At 40.6% G+C, this 16,148-nt stretch overlaps 1 protein-coding gene across 6 annotated transcripts in view; it reads right to left on the reverse strand.

Moving 5' to 3' along the window:
- The window catches only part of st7 (suppression of tumorigenicity 7), a 131,503-nt gene that overhangs the window by 42,433 nt on the left and 72,922 nt on the right, over positions 1–16,148 (reverse strand). For all 6 annotated transcript variants that reach the window (XR_010006693.1, XR_010006692.1, XM_008111170.3 and 3 more), the window contains 5 exons: positions 15,332–15,491; positions 11,810–11,864; positions 10,166–10,281; positions 8,292–8,367; positions 7,319–7,473 (listed from right to left, as the gene is read on the reverse strand). Coding sequence is in view for 4 of the 6 variants with exons in the window: in XM_008111170.3 (XP_008109377.1) it covers positions 7,319–7,473; positions 8,292–8,367; positions 10,166–10,281; positions 11,810–11,864; positions 15,332–15,491 (562 nt within the window). In the remaining 2 variants the exon portion in view is untranslated. The remainder of the gene's footprint in view (positions 1–7,318; positions 7,474–8,291; positions 8,368–10,165; positions 10,282–11,809; positions 11,865–15,331; positions 15,492–16,148) is intronic.

Raw genomic sequence — 16,148 nt, forward strand, 5'->3', positions numbered from 1 at the left:
CCTGGAGTCGGAGGTGGGCAGCCACAACGGCGACGACCTTGGTAAAGACCCTTGGGGCCGTAACGAGGCCAAAGGGTAAAACGGTGAACTGGTAGGTTTGGTCGAGAACTTTGAAGCAGAGGAAACGCCTGTGGGCTTCTCGAATCGCTACGTGGAAATAAGCGTCTCGTAGGTCTATAGACACGAAGTAGTCTCCGCGTTGAAGCATCGGTAGGATGGAGGCGATGGACACCATCCTGAACTTGGTCGGGCGTATGAAGGTATTGAGCATACGTAAGTCCAGAATGGGGCGGAGGCCCCCGCCTCTCTTCGGGACCGTGAAGTATCTGGAGAAGAAGCTTTGAGGGTCCCGTACCGATGGAGAGGGCCGAATAGCCCCTTTCGCGAGGAGGGCGTCGACCTCTGCAAGAATTTCTCGGGAAGGGTTGGAGAGGAGGACCTGTCCCGTGGGCGGGAGCCCCTCGAACTCTAAGGCATAGCCTTCTTGGACAATTTTGAGAACCCAGGCATCTGAAGTAATAGATTTCCAACGGTGAAAGAAGGGAGCCAGGCGGTCCAGAAAGAGACCATGAGGTTGATTTGGCGGAAGAGAGAGGTGCAGAGGAGTGAGAACCGCATCGGTACCGAAGAAAGAGTCTCTGGAGGGAGAGATGGCGTCAGGAGCGCCGGTGAGGTTGACCAGCGGTGGGGGTGGTACGGCCACGTTGTCTCTGCGGCTGAGTCGCCCGACGAGGCTGTTGGCGGTTCTGGTTGTTGGATACCGAGGGACGCCTGAAGGATTGCTGGCGGTAAGAGGGAGGCGGGAAGCGCCGAAAACGTTGAGGAAACCACTTGGTGCGGTGTGTTTGAGGTTGGTCACCACATTTAGTGGCCAGAACTTTAAAGTCATGATTGGTTTTGAGCTTGTCGTCCGTACCGGAATTAAAGAGGCCCATGGCGTCGAAGGGGAGGTCTTCGATGACTTGCCTGGAGGAGGAAGACAAGCCGGACGACCTCAGCCAGGCGTGGCGACGAATGGCAATGGCGTGGGCGATCATTTTGCCGGCCGTGTCGCCCGTATGCTTAGCCATCTGGATTTGATGATGTGCTAGCGAGTCGGCCTCTTGTTGGAGGGTGGACATGACGGACCGGTCTTCATCCGACAATTTAGAGAAGAAGGGCTGAGCTTTCTCCCAAAGGATCTGCTGGTATGCCCCCATACAGGCCCCATAGTTCGCCATTCTACAGAGTAGAAGGGCTCCGGAATAGAGCTTCCGACCGACCGCGTCAAACCTCTTGCCCTCTCTGTCTGCAGGGGTAGTGGATTCACGGCCGGAAGACTGAGAAGCTTTAACGACCATGGAATTCGGGTCGGGATGGTGTTTAAGCCATTCTAAAGTGTCGTCATCTGTACGATACCAAGACTCGATTCTCTTCGAGGTAGGAGGGATCGAGGAAGGAGTCTTCCACGAAGATTGGATGACATCTAGGAGATAAGGCAAAAATGGCAACAGCGTGGCTGGAGGGGCCTGGGCTTGGACCCGTTTGAAGACCGGGTCAGTCACTGCTTTGGAAGTCTGCTTGATTTCCAGACCCAGGGCATCGGCCATTCTAATCATCTGTTCGGAGAAGGCCCGAATGTTGTCGGTAGGCGAAGGAGGGTCCACCTCATAGGCGTCATGAGGAGGAGAGAGATCAAGGCCTAAGGATACCACCGAGGCCGAGAGAGCGGAGTCAGGGCGATCTATATCGATCTCATCGTCCCCAGCCCCTTGAGGGGACTGGGGGGGAGATGACAACACAGTCTCTGGTGGCGGCAAAACCTCAAGAGCAGGAGCCATCTGTGGCCGAGTTTCTTTGGAGGCCGAGGCCTGGGCCGCTCGAGCCAGGCGAGTGGTCTGTCTACCCCGTTCCGGTGTCGAGGTCGGGGGAAAAAGCTGTTGACGAGACGAACGATGAGAGACAACAGGTCGAGGAGATGGCACCCTGACCACTGTCTGAGTGGAGTGGTGGGGTGAGTCCTGCAACTCGCCATCAGAAAGTTGCTGAGGAGAAGGTTGGCGAGGTCGCTGAGCGGGAGCGATCGGAGAGGATCTTCTAGAGGAAGTCGCCGAAGAAAGGACTTCCATCTTGGAGGAAGCAGAAGAGGAAGAGCGTTGGGTTGCCCTCTTCTTAGCGAGCGGTTGCTTCGATGGAACCCTCAAGGATTTACCCGGTGTGGGAGGGACCATTGCTGAGTCGGATTGGGTCCGACGAGCTTCCTCGTGAGCCCTTTTCAGGGCGATCTTCATCGCCGAGGTCGACGGAGGAGCTCCGAGATGGGATCGAGCCGAGGATACGGAAGCCACCGAGCTCGATGTCGAGGAAGGGCCGACCCGGCCAGAACGTGTCGACACCGTAGCCGTGGTGAGTGTGCACAGTGGTTTAGCGGCCTTAGACGATCTGGAGGCTCTGGACGCCTTAGACGAGACCGAGGGAGCTTTAGGTGTTGGAGCCGACATCGATCCCGGATTAAGCGGCGGCTTCGTGCCCGAAGTCGACGGAGCGGGTTCAGGGGCGAGCGATTTTTCGTAGAGCGCCGCTCTAAGCCTCGCGGCTCTATTCTTCCTTGCCTGAGCCGTTAGGGCCAGGCAGAAACGGCAGGTACCGACGACATGTGCCTCCCCGAGGCAGTAGAGGCACTTGGCGTGGCCGTCGGAATCAGGAATCTTAGCGGCACACTGAGTGCAACGCTTGAAGCGAGTCGTAGACATGAGAATCCGAAGTGAACCTTGCGGCGGAAAAAAAGGAACTGGGGAGGAGACGCCGAGGGCTGCCTTATATGCCCTCCGGGGACGGAGGGGCGTGGCTACCGCCAAAATTTAAACTTCAGCTTGGGAAGAGTTTTCCGTTGGGACCTGCGCAGGCGCAGCCTCTCCATTAGTGTGCATTCACAGAGTACACGAAGAAAAATCCAGTAATACATCAAAATATGTCATTTTCCTATCCACACCATCCTCATTCAGCCTGCAGGAGAAAAGGATGGTATAGACGTCATGGGCACTGTGTTGCATTATTGTAGGTCAGATTCTACTTGACTCAGTGAAAGCTGACTACACAAATCTCAGTCTGTGAAAGGCTTTTTCTCATTTTGGCATGACATGTTTGTGCACAAAAAAGCTAGAACTGGATCTACAAAATGCTTGTTTTTGTTACGGTTGGATATATATTATGAATAGTTGAATGTCTATGTACATCTTGAAAATATGAAGCTCATAATTCCTATAACTCCTATCCTCTGTGGTAATGTTTTGATCCAACTCATGATTTTAACATTATTTTGTATATTGACCTTTTATGATTGTTTTTATTCATGTTGATGTTTTATTGTTGGCTTATTTGTTTATTGTTTTTGTTTTGATTTTGTGCTGTTGTGTCCGGGCATAGCCCCATGTAAGCCGCCCCGAGTCCCTTCGGGGAGATGGGGCGGGGTATAAGAATAAAGTTATTACTATTATTATTATGTTGACTAAGACTAATGGGAATTGCAGTCCAAGAAACTACAGGTCCACACATTCCTGTTTGCTTTATTAATGCTTGCACTCACACAGAACTTTCACATTGAAACTGCCCGGTTATCTGCAATGAGTTATCCACAATTATGTATAGATAGAAACAAATTTCAGATATAACTGGGATGAAGCATTATAAAGAACACAGTTTTTTCTATTTAAAAAGTATTTTTGAGAATCATGTACAATAATCTTTACTCATTAGTTAGAATGTTTCCTCTTTTAAACCCTCTTAGATCAACCTGCAGATAACATGTAAAGGTTAAGTATCCCTTCTCCAAAATGTTTGGAATCAGAAGTGTTTTAGATTTAGAATTTTTGAATAATTGTATTTGCATTTATGTACATAATGAGATATCTTAGACATGGATGCAAATCTACCAGTAGATATAAAATTCATTTCTGTTTCATATATCTTATAAACATAGCCTGAAGGTAATTTGAACAATATTTTAAATACCTTTGAGCATGAAACAAAATCTGTGTGCATTGAACCACCAGAAAGCAAAGGTATCACTATTTCAGCCATCCACATGAATCATTTTGGATTTTGGAGTATTTCAGATTTCAGAATTCTGCTTAGGGGGTGCTCACGAAGGATAATTGTATATAAAATCACTTATCAAGACTATGCCTACTTCAAAGTTATTTATTCTATGCACATACAGTTCTCACATTTTAAGACCATGAACAATATGTATGCCAAATATACCAAGAATATACAGTATACAAATTATCCAAAATTCATGATTATACTTTCCAGATACGATTAACCAGCAGGTTGAAAGGCTCAATTGTTAAACAGAAAATAAATAAAGCAGAAGGAAGTTTCTTTAAGATATATTTCATTATTAAGCAACCATTTATCTCTAACCTGATTTTTTTCATATATAATAATGAACTAATTAGCTACAACTGTTGTTGAAAATCTTAGATCAGGGGTGTCAAACTCATTTTCACTAAGGGTCACATCAGCCTTATGGTTGCTTTGAACAAGTTGGTCATAACTGTAAGACTGTATAAATGTAACTATATTGTCCTGGCATTGAAAGCCTCACGGGCCATGTAAAATGACATAGCCAGCTGTATTCGGCCCCCAGGCCTTGCTTTTGACATGGGTGTCTCAGATAATGATATAATGATACTGGTTTGTCTTCAAGCCTGTGTTACAGAACTTTTGGTCAAGTATGTTGATTTAGGGAGCCAGGATGTTGCACTGGACTATAATTCTGGAGACCAAAGTTCAAATCCAAGTCCTTTTCCCTCAGTCTCTGAGGAAGACAAAGGCAATCTTCCTCTGAACAAACTCTGTCAAGAAAACCTCATGTTACATTCACCTTAGGGTTGCCATAACTTGGAAATGACTTGAAAGCACAAAACTCACTATGAAGACTAACACCAGATTAATTAGCCAATATTATAAAGGCTAGAGTTTCTCAAGTAAGCAAGGGACAGATTTTTTGTTTCATTCAAGAAATGACTTGATAGAACCATGCTTGGGAACCTTGAGATTGTCGTGTCCCACTAGTATACATTTCTGGGTTCTGATCTGCACATTTCATTGAAAAGAAGTTTATTGTATGGAAAGTACTGTAAACTGTAAAGATGATCTCGGATGGCTCACAACTAAAATCCATATTGCAGACTTTTTAAAATAATGCTGAGTCTTCTGAATCCTAAAACATTCCTTTACTAGGTCTTCTGCACTACCCAAACATTTAGAAATTCCCTTGAGTATATCTGCCACATTACTGTGCTCTTTGTAGCCCTTTTTTCACACCACTTTAGCCCTTTGTCCATCTTTTGCCCTTTTTTGCTAAAGTAGCACACAAACTAACAGTATTTAATTTTTCTGTTCAATATCATTGGATCTGAAGCTCCACTCTAAAAATGCTTTCAACAAACATTAAGTGGTAGAGATATTGTCAATAAACATATTCTGGGAAATGCTAGCTAGAAAACATTTCCATTTTACTACATGCATATTGAGTGGAAACCTTGCTCTAAATCCAATTGTTTGTCATAATTACAGTGTAATTGCTGAATCAGTTACCAAATGACAACTAGCAATGTGTGTAAAAAAAACAAAAACGAGTCAATAGCTATACTCTTGTTGGGACTAGCAGTTGGATCTGGGCTGTGATTTCCCATCTAGCAAAGCTTCAGCCCTCACGGTTTTTCAAACAGGTTAAATATGTTGAGCTCTCAGTCTCTTGTCATGTGATTATTCTAGTTGCCTCAGTACACCCTTCTTGAACACAACTGACTACAGCTAGACCTCACAGTCATTTTAGACCAACAGCCAAATCCTTCTCAATTCTGATTGGATGTTTGAAGATTTACACCCAATAACTGCATTTTTCTCAGTAGTAATACTTATGTCATATTGATATAAGAGTTAATTTACCCCTTGGCCCAGTCTTCAAAGACATCTCATTCAGTCACCGTGCTGCCTTTCAAAAGTTTGGCAAATGTTCTCAGTATATTGCCAAGAACATTTATATAGCCATAAAAATGAGGAATTTTTGTGCTTGTTTGTTTTTAATTTTAAAAAACATTTTAATTATTTTTGGAGAGATTGAATTTTATGCTAAATATGGAGTAGTTGTGTGGTCTTTAATCTATACATATAATAAAAGTGAAAATCTATATGTATGTATGTGGCAGAGGTGTCCATTTACTCAGACAGACTCCCACTTCAACAAACAGCTACAGTGCTAAGAAGCCACCAAAGCACTCCCTCCAAGGGCATTGCAGGTGAACATGTCCAAGAGCCCTGCCAATGTCCTCCACAAACACAATAATGCCCGCCACCCTAGTGAAGGCTTTCATAGGGGACAATTTCATCCTGAATTTCCTGTTTTTCCTCCAGAATGGACATCCCAGTGTTCCTTTCTCTCTCAATTGGTGTGGAATTTGCATGACTGCGCCCACTACCTCTCCCTTAACCCTTTCCTATTCTTTTCTATGGCACACAGCAACTGAACATACTAGAGAAAGAGGTTTGGAGAGAATTTGCTATAATTTATAGGAGTTGTAGGGACTGAGATGTATAATTCACCTGCAATCCAAGAGCATTCTGAACCCCACCAACGATGGACCTGGAACTAGCTTGGCACATAGATTCAACACGGTCTAATTCGCATACTGGCGGGGTTTGGGGTGATTGACCTTGACATCCAGGAGTTATAGTTGACCTGTATTCAAAGAACACTGAACCCATTATGACATTATGAACCCATTATGACAGTCACCTGGATGTCACCATACAATCCATCTCTTAGAACACCCTAAGTGTCTTAAGGGGTAGATTGTATGGGAGAAGGCGATCCTGCAGGTAACCTGGACACAAATCATGGAGGTCTTTAAAGCTCAAAACCAACACTTTGTACTTTGCACAAAAACTAATTGGCAGCCAGTGGAGTGACTTTAGTATAGGTATAATACATAGGTATAGTGTGACTGCCATATTGTGAACTAACTGGAGTTTCTGAACTTGGTACAAAGGTAGCCCAATGTATACTGCTTTGCAGAAGTCCAATGTTAAGGATACAAAGTATGTATTACTATCTTTAGGTCTTCTAATTTGAGGAAGGGTACAAAGGTATTATTTGTCTTTGATATTTATGTTCAGTCCTGCAATCAATACTGCAGAATTACCATATGACTTAGAGTCATGGGTATATGTTATGGCACAGAACACAGTGCTTAGCTATTCGTAATAAACCATAGGAAATCCGTCATTTAAAAATCCTAGAACTGTCAGTGACAAAAAGAAAGACTCTTACTGTGTTGAGCTTCATACTGGGCGCCATGATGCTGTAACTGCTGGCTACGTCTGTAACAGCCTTCACCAGCTTTCAGGGCTTGTTTAAACAGTTTTTCTGCTTCCACAATAGTTGTTGCTTCCTCTTCTGCCAAGAGTATATAAGCAGTTGCACACCTAACAGCGAAATGTCAAAATTCATCATCAGGAAAGAAACTAGAGCAGGTATAAGGTATTTTCTAGGATACAACAGTGAATGCAAGGTTTTTATGATAACCCTGGTCTCCAGTTGTAGTCCAATGCTCAAACTAAACCACACTCACTGAAACTGCCATTTTAAAATGAAGCATTTTTACCATATACAATATTCACTGAATACTTTAGAGAAATTATATATCACAGACATGATTTTAAAACTCAATGCCTATTATTAGTACATTACTAGTCATTTTTGTTCCTGATTTTAATATTAATAATAATAATAATAATAATAATAATATTTCTCACCCACCTCTTCCCATGGCTCAGGGCAGGTTACATGTTTTAAATATGTTTATTTATTTTTTATTGTATATTTGTTTTTATAGGTTATTGTTTCACATATGTATATTGTTTGTATTGTCTTTATATAGTGTTCAGTTTAGGGAGAAAAGCGGGATATAAATAAATGATGATGATGATGATGATTATTATTATTACAACATAGTTAAAACACATAAACATTATAAGGATCCTATAAATACATATGTTAAAATATATTTCTATAAAAGATACATATTAAAATACACAGAACAGAAATTAAAACACAGGACACGAGTTTAAAATTCATGATTAAAACTGGCTGGGTAGGTCTGCCAGACAAAATAGGTCTGTAGATGGTTTTTGAATTCTGACAGGTCATTTATCCCCAATTTGTCATTGTACTTCATCCCTTGTTATGGAAAGCTGATTGTAAAGTTTTCAGTATTAGTATAAAGGATCGTAAGTATGCTTACTCATTTAACTCTAAGGCTTCGTGTGCTGCAGAGATTCTGGCTTGGGGGTTTCTCTCTCTCCATGCCTTTTGCATTACTATTGAATAAAAGATAAACAAAAGACAGATAGTTAAATTTGAGCACCAATTTGAAGGGACATTGCTGGGGTCTAGAGCAACATACATGTGAGGCATTTTACTATGTGAACAATTCATTACATTTTGAAAAAACCCAACCCATAGTTCAGCACAAACAACAGACCTTCTTTCCAACCCTGCAATTTTCTCTTTCCATAAATTCAGCAAAGATTAACATGTTCTACATACACATAGAAGAGCCAGCAATGGATGCTGGAGTAAAATGGACTGATCATGGTCCACTCAAAGTCCAAATATGGGAGCAATTAGGTGGAAGATGGGAAGACTCAATCATGTGTCACTAATAAAATTCATCTTATAGCAGTAACATGTATCAGTATTTGGAATCAAATTATTGGAACTCTGGAACTCCAACCAGTTCTGGCACATAAAAGTAATGACTTCAAATCACTCCCTGCAGCACAAGAGACACAATCCTGATGCAAACCAATGGAAAAACCCGTGAGTATGGTTGTGTACAATATGCAGCTAAATGGAGACACACCATGTAAGCAAAGTCCCTGTGTTGATGAAGATATGTCTGAAGGGAGTACCTGCAAGATATGACGTAGTATATTGACTAGAAAGTGCTGCATTTGCTCTAGCTCCAATTAGGTCTAGACACCATCTCCTAATGAAAGCTCCTTCGCTGCATGGTTGTCTGTGTATTTGTGTGCTTAAAGGGAGCCTTTGTTCTTCATTTTAGAACGACTCTTCCTGCTTTTCCTGGCAACTGCCTCTGCACACTCATTCTCTCCTGGCAAAAGGAGAAAGTAAGTATGTGCCAAGGCTAGTCACAGACTCAGCCTCAGCGTGCTGCTACTCTTCACAGCTTGTCACAGCACAAAGGCTGGGCAAAGGCTGATGCCAGGGTCGCTTCTGTTTCAATTCATCAGGAAGAAACACCTGGGAGAAATTAAGCCACTCTCACATGCTACCCACCTTAAAAACCTGCATTAAGTAGCAAGTGTCTATGGTTTCAACAGCAAGGCAACAATAAAACAAGAGACTGGAGGCCTATTGCATTCACCAAGGGATGGAATGCACAAAAACAATTTGGAACTGCATTATATGGTCAGTGTAAACCGATATAATGCAGTTTGAAACTGTATTATATGAGTCTACATTGATATGGCAGTGCAGATCCAGTCAGAGTGGATGGTACCTTGTTACTAGGGATGAGGAAATCTCCCTGTCTTGAACTTGCAGCATTTCTCCATCTCCCACCTCCATCATTTTCTTGTTTTATGTTGGACTGTGTGATTAAGATTTTTTTCCCAAATAGAAACACATACGTTTTATTCCTATTATTCCTAAGGTAAGCTTTAACTTATGCAGTTTACCTAGCACACTGTCTGTCCGTCCCCTTTAAATTAAACATACTGTGGTGAACTTTTTTTAGTTGTATGCATTTTTGTTGTTTTGAGCATTCTTTAATCCCCCCCCCAATTCCTCACAAAAGCTTGAATTCTCAAAGTTCATTTCTCATTCCTATGAGCCTCAGGACAAGTGGAAAGACTACTTCCATTGAGACTGTTTAATTCAGGCAACTTCTTTTCCATCCCTACATGGTTTCCATTTCCATTTTCTGGAATCCAGAAAAAAGTAAATTAGATAGGTTCTCTAAGCAAGCAGTTGAGACACTAGTGAGGGGAATTATTGGGTAATATGAGACACTTAAGTATTTATTTTATTCAACCAGGTTTTGTTAATTCATTCTAAACCAGAAGTTCACAAAATTCTTGGCAAAATTCTTACTGGCATCTGCAGGCCTTAAATGGTCTGTATCACATGTAAAGAAAGTTTGATGATCTTGTGCTGAAAGATTCATATCATAGTATGTCAAAGGTTCTCTTCCTGTCACCCATGTATACCTGCGGGAGAATAGAAGAGTCTGGTCACATACATGTATGTTGTGTTTATAATGTAAGAAATAGAAGTGAGTATTTTTCTGGGCAGAAACTGATTTTGCGCAGAAAATATCAGTACTGTTCAAACATATTTTCTACAAAATACAGAGGGGAAACCACACACAACCATATACAAGGTTGAATCCGGCACAGAAAAGCTATGTGTAATTTTCCTATATATGTTTTCCATACCTCACCCAACTTATTTTTGAATAGGTATCAGTGAATTTTGTGCAAAAAAGGTATTTTGTACAAAATATATTGAATCACATAAGGAATAGAATTGAGGAATGGGAATATGACACCAAGAACAGGGCCACTGTTCTATTCTCCTTGGACCTGAGTCTAATCCAGCAGCTCCAAATCTATGTTCTGTGGAACCCGAGGATTCCACAAAAGCAGCATAGGGGTTCCATGAAAAATCTTCAAAATCCGTACCAGAGTATGAAGATCTTATTGAAATTCAATGTACCTCTATTTTGAAAAATAAAATTTGAATCTGTGCCCCTGAATGACTTTTGGGTAGGAGTGGCAGACATATATATACCCATCAATGGTTGGAAAGGCTATCCGAGCTCTGTTCCCCTTAGTGTTTACCTATCACTTAATCTTACACTAGAAACAAATTTAGGAATAAAATGGATGTTGTCCCAGATTTACATATTCAAAACAATTTTAAACAATTTTATTCATTATTTTAGGTGTGAATCCAATGTTTTTCATGTGCTAAAATAAATAGTTGTGTTTATATTCAGTATTTTCCTGTACTATAATAATAACAATTTATTACCAGCCTCTTCTTCTGGCTCGAAGCATTGTTAAAACAGCAAGATACAACAAAAAACTACTAAAATTCATTTCAGAAATATACACAGGTAAAATACAGATTAAAATTCAGTTTGAAATTCCCAAGTTAAAATTGACTGCCAGAAATGACAGGTCTTCAATTGTGTTTTAAATTCTGACAGTTGATTTAGCTGTCAGATCTCTTCCAGCAGATCATTCCATAGTCTTGAGGCAGCCGATGAAAAGGTCCTCTGGGTGACGGTTGCCAATCAGGTTCCACTTGGTTGGAACCCCAGAGAACCTCAGTGTTCGGGGCAGATTGCATGGGAGAAGGCAATCCTGTAGGTAACCTGCACCCAATTCATATAGGACTTGAAATAAAGATTTGTGGTATATTTAAAATGATTTCCCTTTATTTCCAAATTTACTACATTATACAAAACATCCAGGCAATAGGAGTAGATGAAAGAAGAGAGACCTCTGCCAGTTCACAATGCTTAGGGGCGTAGTTAGGGTTCCATGCAGGGAACATCTTCTGAAGGGTTCAATGTCTGAAAAAGTTTGGAACCCACTGGTCTAATCACATGGGATGAACATATGATCAGAGCTCCTGAGTTCTTGAGGTCTAAAGCAGCAATGAACAAATGCACAAAAATCCTTTTAAAGAAACTGTTGTATTTTAATAGCAATTCTGTATAATACTTACCGGTTATATTCAGCTCCTCTAAACAGGTTTAGTGGATTTCGCCAGACTTTGCATTCTGCCAGAATGAAAAAAAAGTCTTATTGAATTGCCTTCTAATTAGCATTGAATATGTCTGCACTGGATGTATGTCAAGCACTTAAACAGAAAATAGGGAGTAAACATGTGTTCATTTGGGAGGCAAATTGAGGAGCTCAGAAACTGTTCAGAGTACTAGTAATGTCTCAAAGAATTAAAGCCTTGCTTGTGAATATATGATTTATACTGAATCTAGACCCTGATTGGTCAAAAACAGTATTTTCAATATGGCCATTCAATTTTTTTCAACCAGAAGTTGTTTGCAGCCTTGCTCTTTGTCATCTTTAAATTACAAATGCCAGGAGCTGAACTGCAACTGACATGGTCTGTGTGTGTTATGGATCTACCTCCAATATTTTGCATACCAAGTCTAAATGGCTCCAAGCAGCAGAATAGTAAGTGGTTCCAAATAAAAGATAGCAGGGTAATTCATATGATAATGTCAAGTGTTCTAGTTAACTAATTGTGATGGCAACTACTGGGTTGGACCCAACCACAACCACACTATGGTAAGCTTGAATCTCTATTTTCAGGATTTCTGCTCACTGATCAACCTACTATCTTTGCTCTGAAATATTTTGGCCTCTGTACACATATAATGAGGAAATATATTTTCTGGCCTGGCTATAGAAAACAGGGAGAGATTCCTTCTCATAGCCTGTCAATCTTGTTGCATGCCTTCAAGTTATTTCTGAGTTATGACAACTCTGTCACAAGATTTTATTAGCAAGATATGTATAGAGGTGGGGTTGCTTTTGCCTTCTTCTGAGACTAAAAGAGTGTGACTTTGCCAAGGTCACCCAATGGTTTTCCAAGGATAAGGAGGCATTCAAACCCTGATGCTGAGAAGCATTGTCCAACAAGGAAACTATACTGGCTGGAATATGTTTAAGATAGAAGTTCCAGTGCATGATTTATGTTCCAAGGCCTGCAGTAGAAATAATGTATCAGTGAAAGTTAGATTCCCTTTACAGTTACTGGTAGATAAAACTTCTTCATATAATGAAATATTATTTGAAAGGATGTACCAAAAAGATAAAACAAAAAACAGGATTCTAAAAAAGAATACAGCGGATCCTCGGTATCCGGTGGGGTTTGGTTCCAAGATCTCCTATGGATATCAACACTAGTGGAAGTCTCATTATATACAATGGCATAGTAAAATTGTGTGCCTTATATAAAATGGCAAAATCAAAGTTTGCTTTTTGGATTTTTTTTAGAAATATTTCATGTCATGGATAGTTGAATTTGTGGATGCAGAATCCATAGATATGGAGAGCCATCTGTAGTAGAAAACCAGGAGAGAAATAGAAAAAGGGACATAGGAATTCCTGAAGGTTGGCAGCTCCTTCTTTTTTCACTCCATACAGGCATTTCTCCAGACCTAACCCTTAAAAAATAATTTTCATATATTTTGCATGGCGGAAAATCAAAACAAGAGATAACCAATTGATGTGTTGACTATGCCTGGGAGTATGCCCTGATTCAAAATTAGCCTTCTTGGGCATTGTCTCTTGAAACCTGGTTGTTCATTACAGCTTTTATATTGCAAATGATTTTATTCGAGACAAGCTGGTAACTAAATGTGATTTATAGCCTTTATTCAACTTTAGTGGAATTGTAGGGCAAGAGGGTTCATATGGAGGGTTTCAGAACAAAAAAGAGCCAGACAATTACTTCAGTCCCTGTGGACTTGTTTATTTCTTTGGCAAAATTACTCTAGTTAAAACTGTAAATCAGTGAGAGTATCTACCACAATCTGATCCTTCAACTCCTGCTCTGCTGTTAGTAAAAATAAAATAAATGACATCATCTGTTGACCAAACAAGATAGAACCAAACAAGGTTTATTTTTTATTAATTTATTTATTTATTATATCCGGCTTTTTCTCTCCATAAGGAGAGAAAAATATTAATATGAACTGGAAGAGAAGCATTCACATCAAAAGATGAGGGGAAAAAGTAAAGATTGGATCTCCTTATGCTTGAAACTACTGACAGTTTTCTTTCATTTTGAGCAGTGTTGTTTTGTTCATTTAAACTGAAAAGCAAAGATATGTGGTTTTTAAAACCAATTTGTTACACAATTTGTTAGGAGGCGCTGATAAGTAATTCACTGCCATTAATGTTGCAATCAGATTGTGATGTTGTGACACACTTGGGGATTCTATAGGCTGCACTTTGCCTGCACTGCTTTAAGCTAAAGTGGTGGCAATATCCTCTAAGACTTAGTATAAATGTAGATTTCTGCATACATTTCATACTCTGTACTATTGATTCTGTTTTTATAAATAATCCATATAATTTTCAAAAATATAATGTTACAACTTTAAAAAATATTGTGAACCATAATGTTGGGCAGAGCAATAGAAATAGCTACTGAAAGCCAGACACAGGACTATGCCAGGAGGAAGACATGCCACTTTGTTGGTGAGACAGTATATCCCAGACACTCTTAAATATAGCAGCAGAAGCCTCCAGGGGCCATTGAAGGACCACTAGCAATGTTCTCTCAGTTACAGGCCCTGAAACAGTATATTCCATCAGTTAGGACTGCATTTCTGTACACACCTTCTTTAGAGTTAATCCTACTGACTTTGTGGATGTTACTTCTGAATACAAATGCTGAAAAATTCTAATGCAGAACTTCTTAAACTTCTTCCACTCACGATCTCTTTGTGCCCAATAAATTTTTATGTATAGGTATATAAAATAGGTATAAAATGTAACATTTACTTATAATAAATGTCCACTGTAACGGCTGCATGTTGTTGCTAACCGATTTGTGCAAATGGGGACATTAAGAAATCTTTTACTGTTGCCAAATTTTTCATGACCCCAACGTTGACCTAAAGCAGTAGTTCTCAACCTGTGGGTCCCCAGGTGTTTTGGCCTACAACTCCCAAAAATCCAAGCCAGTTTGCCAGCTATTAGGATTTCTGGGTGTTGAAGGCAAAAACCTCAGGGGACCCACAGGTTGAGAACCACTGACCTAAAGGGACACAATTTGGGATCAGGACCCACAGTTTAAGAAGCAATGTTCTAATGTAACTTTTCCTTTTTTTTCTATAAATATTTCGGAGTACAATGTCATGCTCCCTGGGAATATGGTGTTTTGCAAAATATATGAAGTGCCAGTAAAAATAATTAATAAAGTATCTACAGTGAGTCCTTGGCCTCTCCTAGAGTTCAATTCCAGGACCCTCTCTGAATAACAAAGTCTGTGGGTGCTCAAGTCCCATTATATACAATGGCATAGCAAAATGGTGTCCCTTGATAAATGGCAAAATCAATATTTTCTTTTTGGATTTTGGGGGGTGGGTTGAATATTTCCAAGCTGTGGATGGTAGAATATGTGAATGCAGAATCTGTGGATACAGAGGGCCAACTGCATTTCCTGTACATATAAATGTAACTTGATATAACAGGCACAAAACAAAGATCTTACCTGAAACACTCTGCCGATTGGAATCTGAATCTCCATTGCTTGTATTTGAGTTAGTGGGAGAATTATTGTCCACCCCACCCAGCAGAGGGCGCAAGTGACTCACAGAGACTTGCTCAATGAATGACGTCCCATATTTGCGAAAATACCACCATTCAAATATCTAAAACAGAAAGAGAGAAAAAGAAGATACACAATTTGCTTTTCTTAATTTGAAAGCCATTTTAACTGACCACGCACAAATTCATTAAAAATTATCCAAAGCCCCTCCAAAAGTGTGTCCCCTCACTCCATACTACGTTCCAGCTTGACTAGCACAACACCACCCCTGAATCAATGTTGAAATATGGTTGTGGGGGGGGGGGGATGAATTAGTACATAGGTGGGTTCACTCCATTCTGACCAACACACTAGAAAATTTTTGTAAATGCTACCATTTCACACACAAAACATAAGACTTCACAATAGGACCCCTTCTGGTAGAAAGAGGTGCTTGAATGGAAACCATAAAGTAGATAAAGAGAAAATAGAGACTAAAAACAAGGCAGTGAAGAATTTCAAATGGAAAAGTCCTCAACTAAAGGAGGAGTTAAAAAGCCATTTTTCACTATAAGACTGGGTTGTCAATTGCGTCATTGAGCAAAAACACTCCAGGGTCTTCCTTGAAAAGCGGTCTAATGCTGCCACTAGGCTCTGCATGCTTGCGCACACACACACTAGTACTGCGAGGCTGCAGGGCAAAGGCAGTCTGTAAATGGCCACATTTCTTGGATGCATTGTACTGAAGAGGCAGATGGTATATTAAAGTTGCTACCTTCGA

Source organism: Anolis carolinensis, chromosome 5 (genome assembly GCF_035594765.1).
Source record: "Anolis carolinensis isolate JA03-04 chromosome 5, rAnoCar3.1.pri, whole genome shotgun sequence".
In the NCBI taxonomy this organism is placed as follows: Eukaryota; Metazoa; Chordata; class Lepidosauria; order Squamata; family Dactyloidae; genus Anolis; species Anolis carolinensis.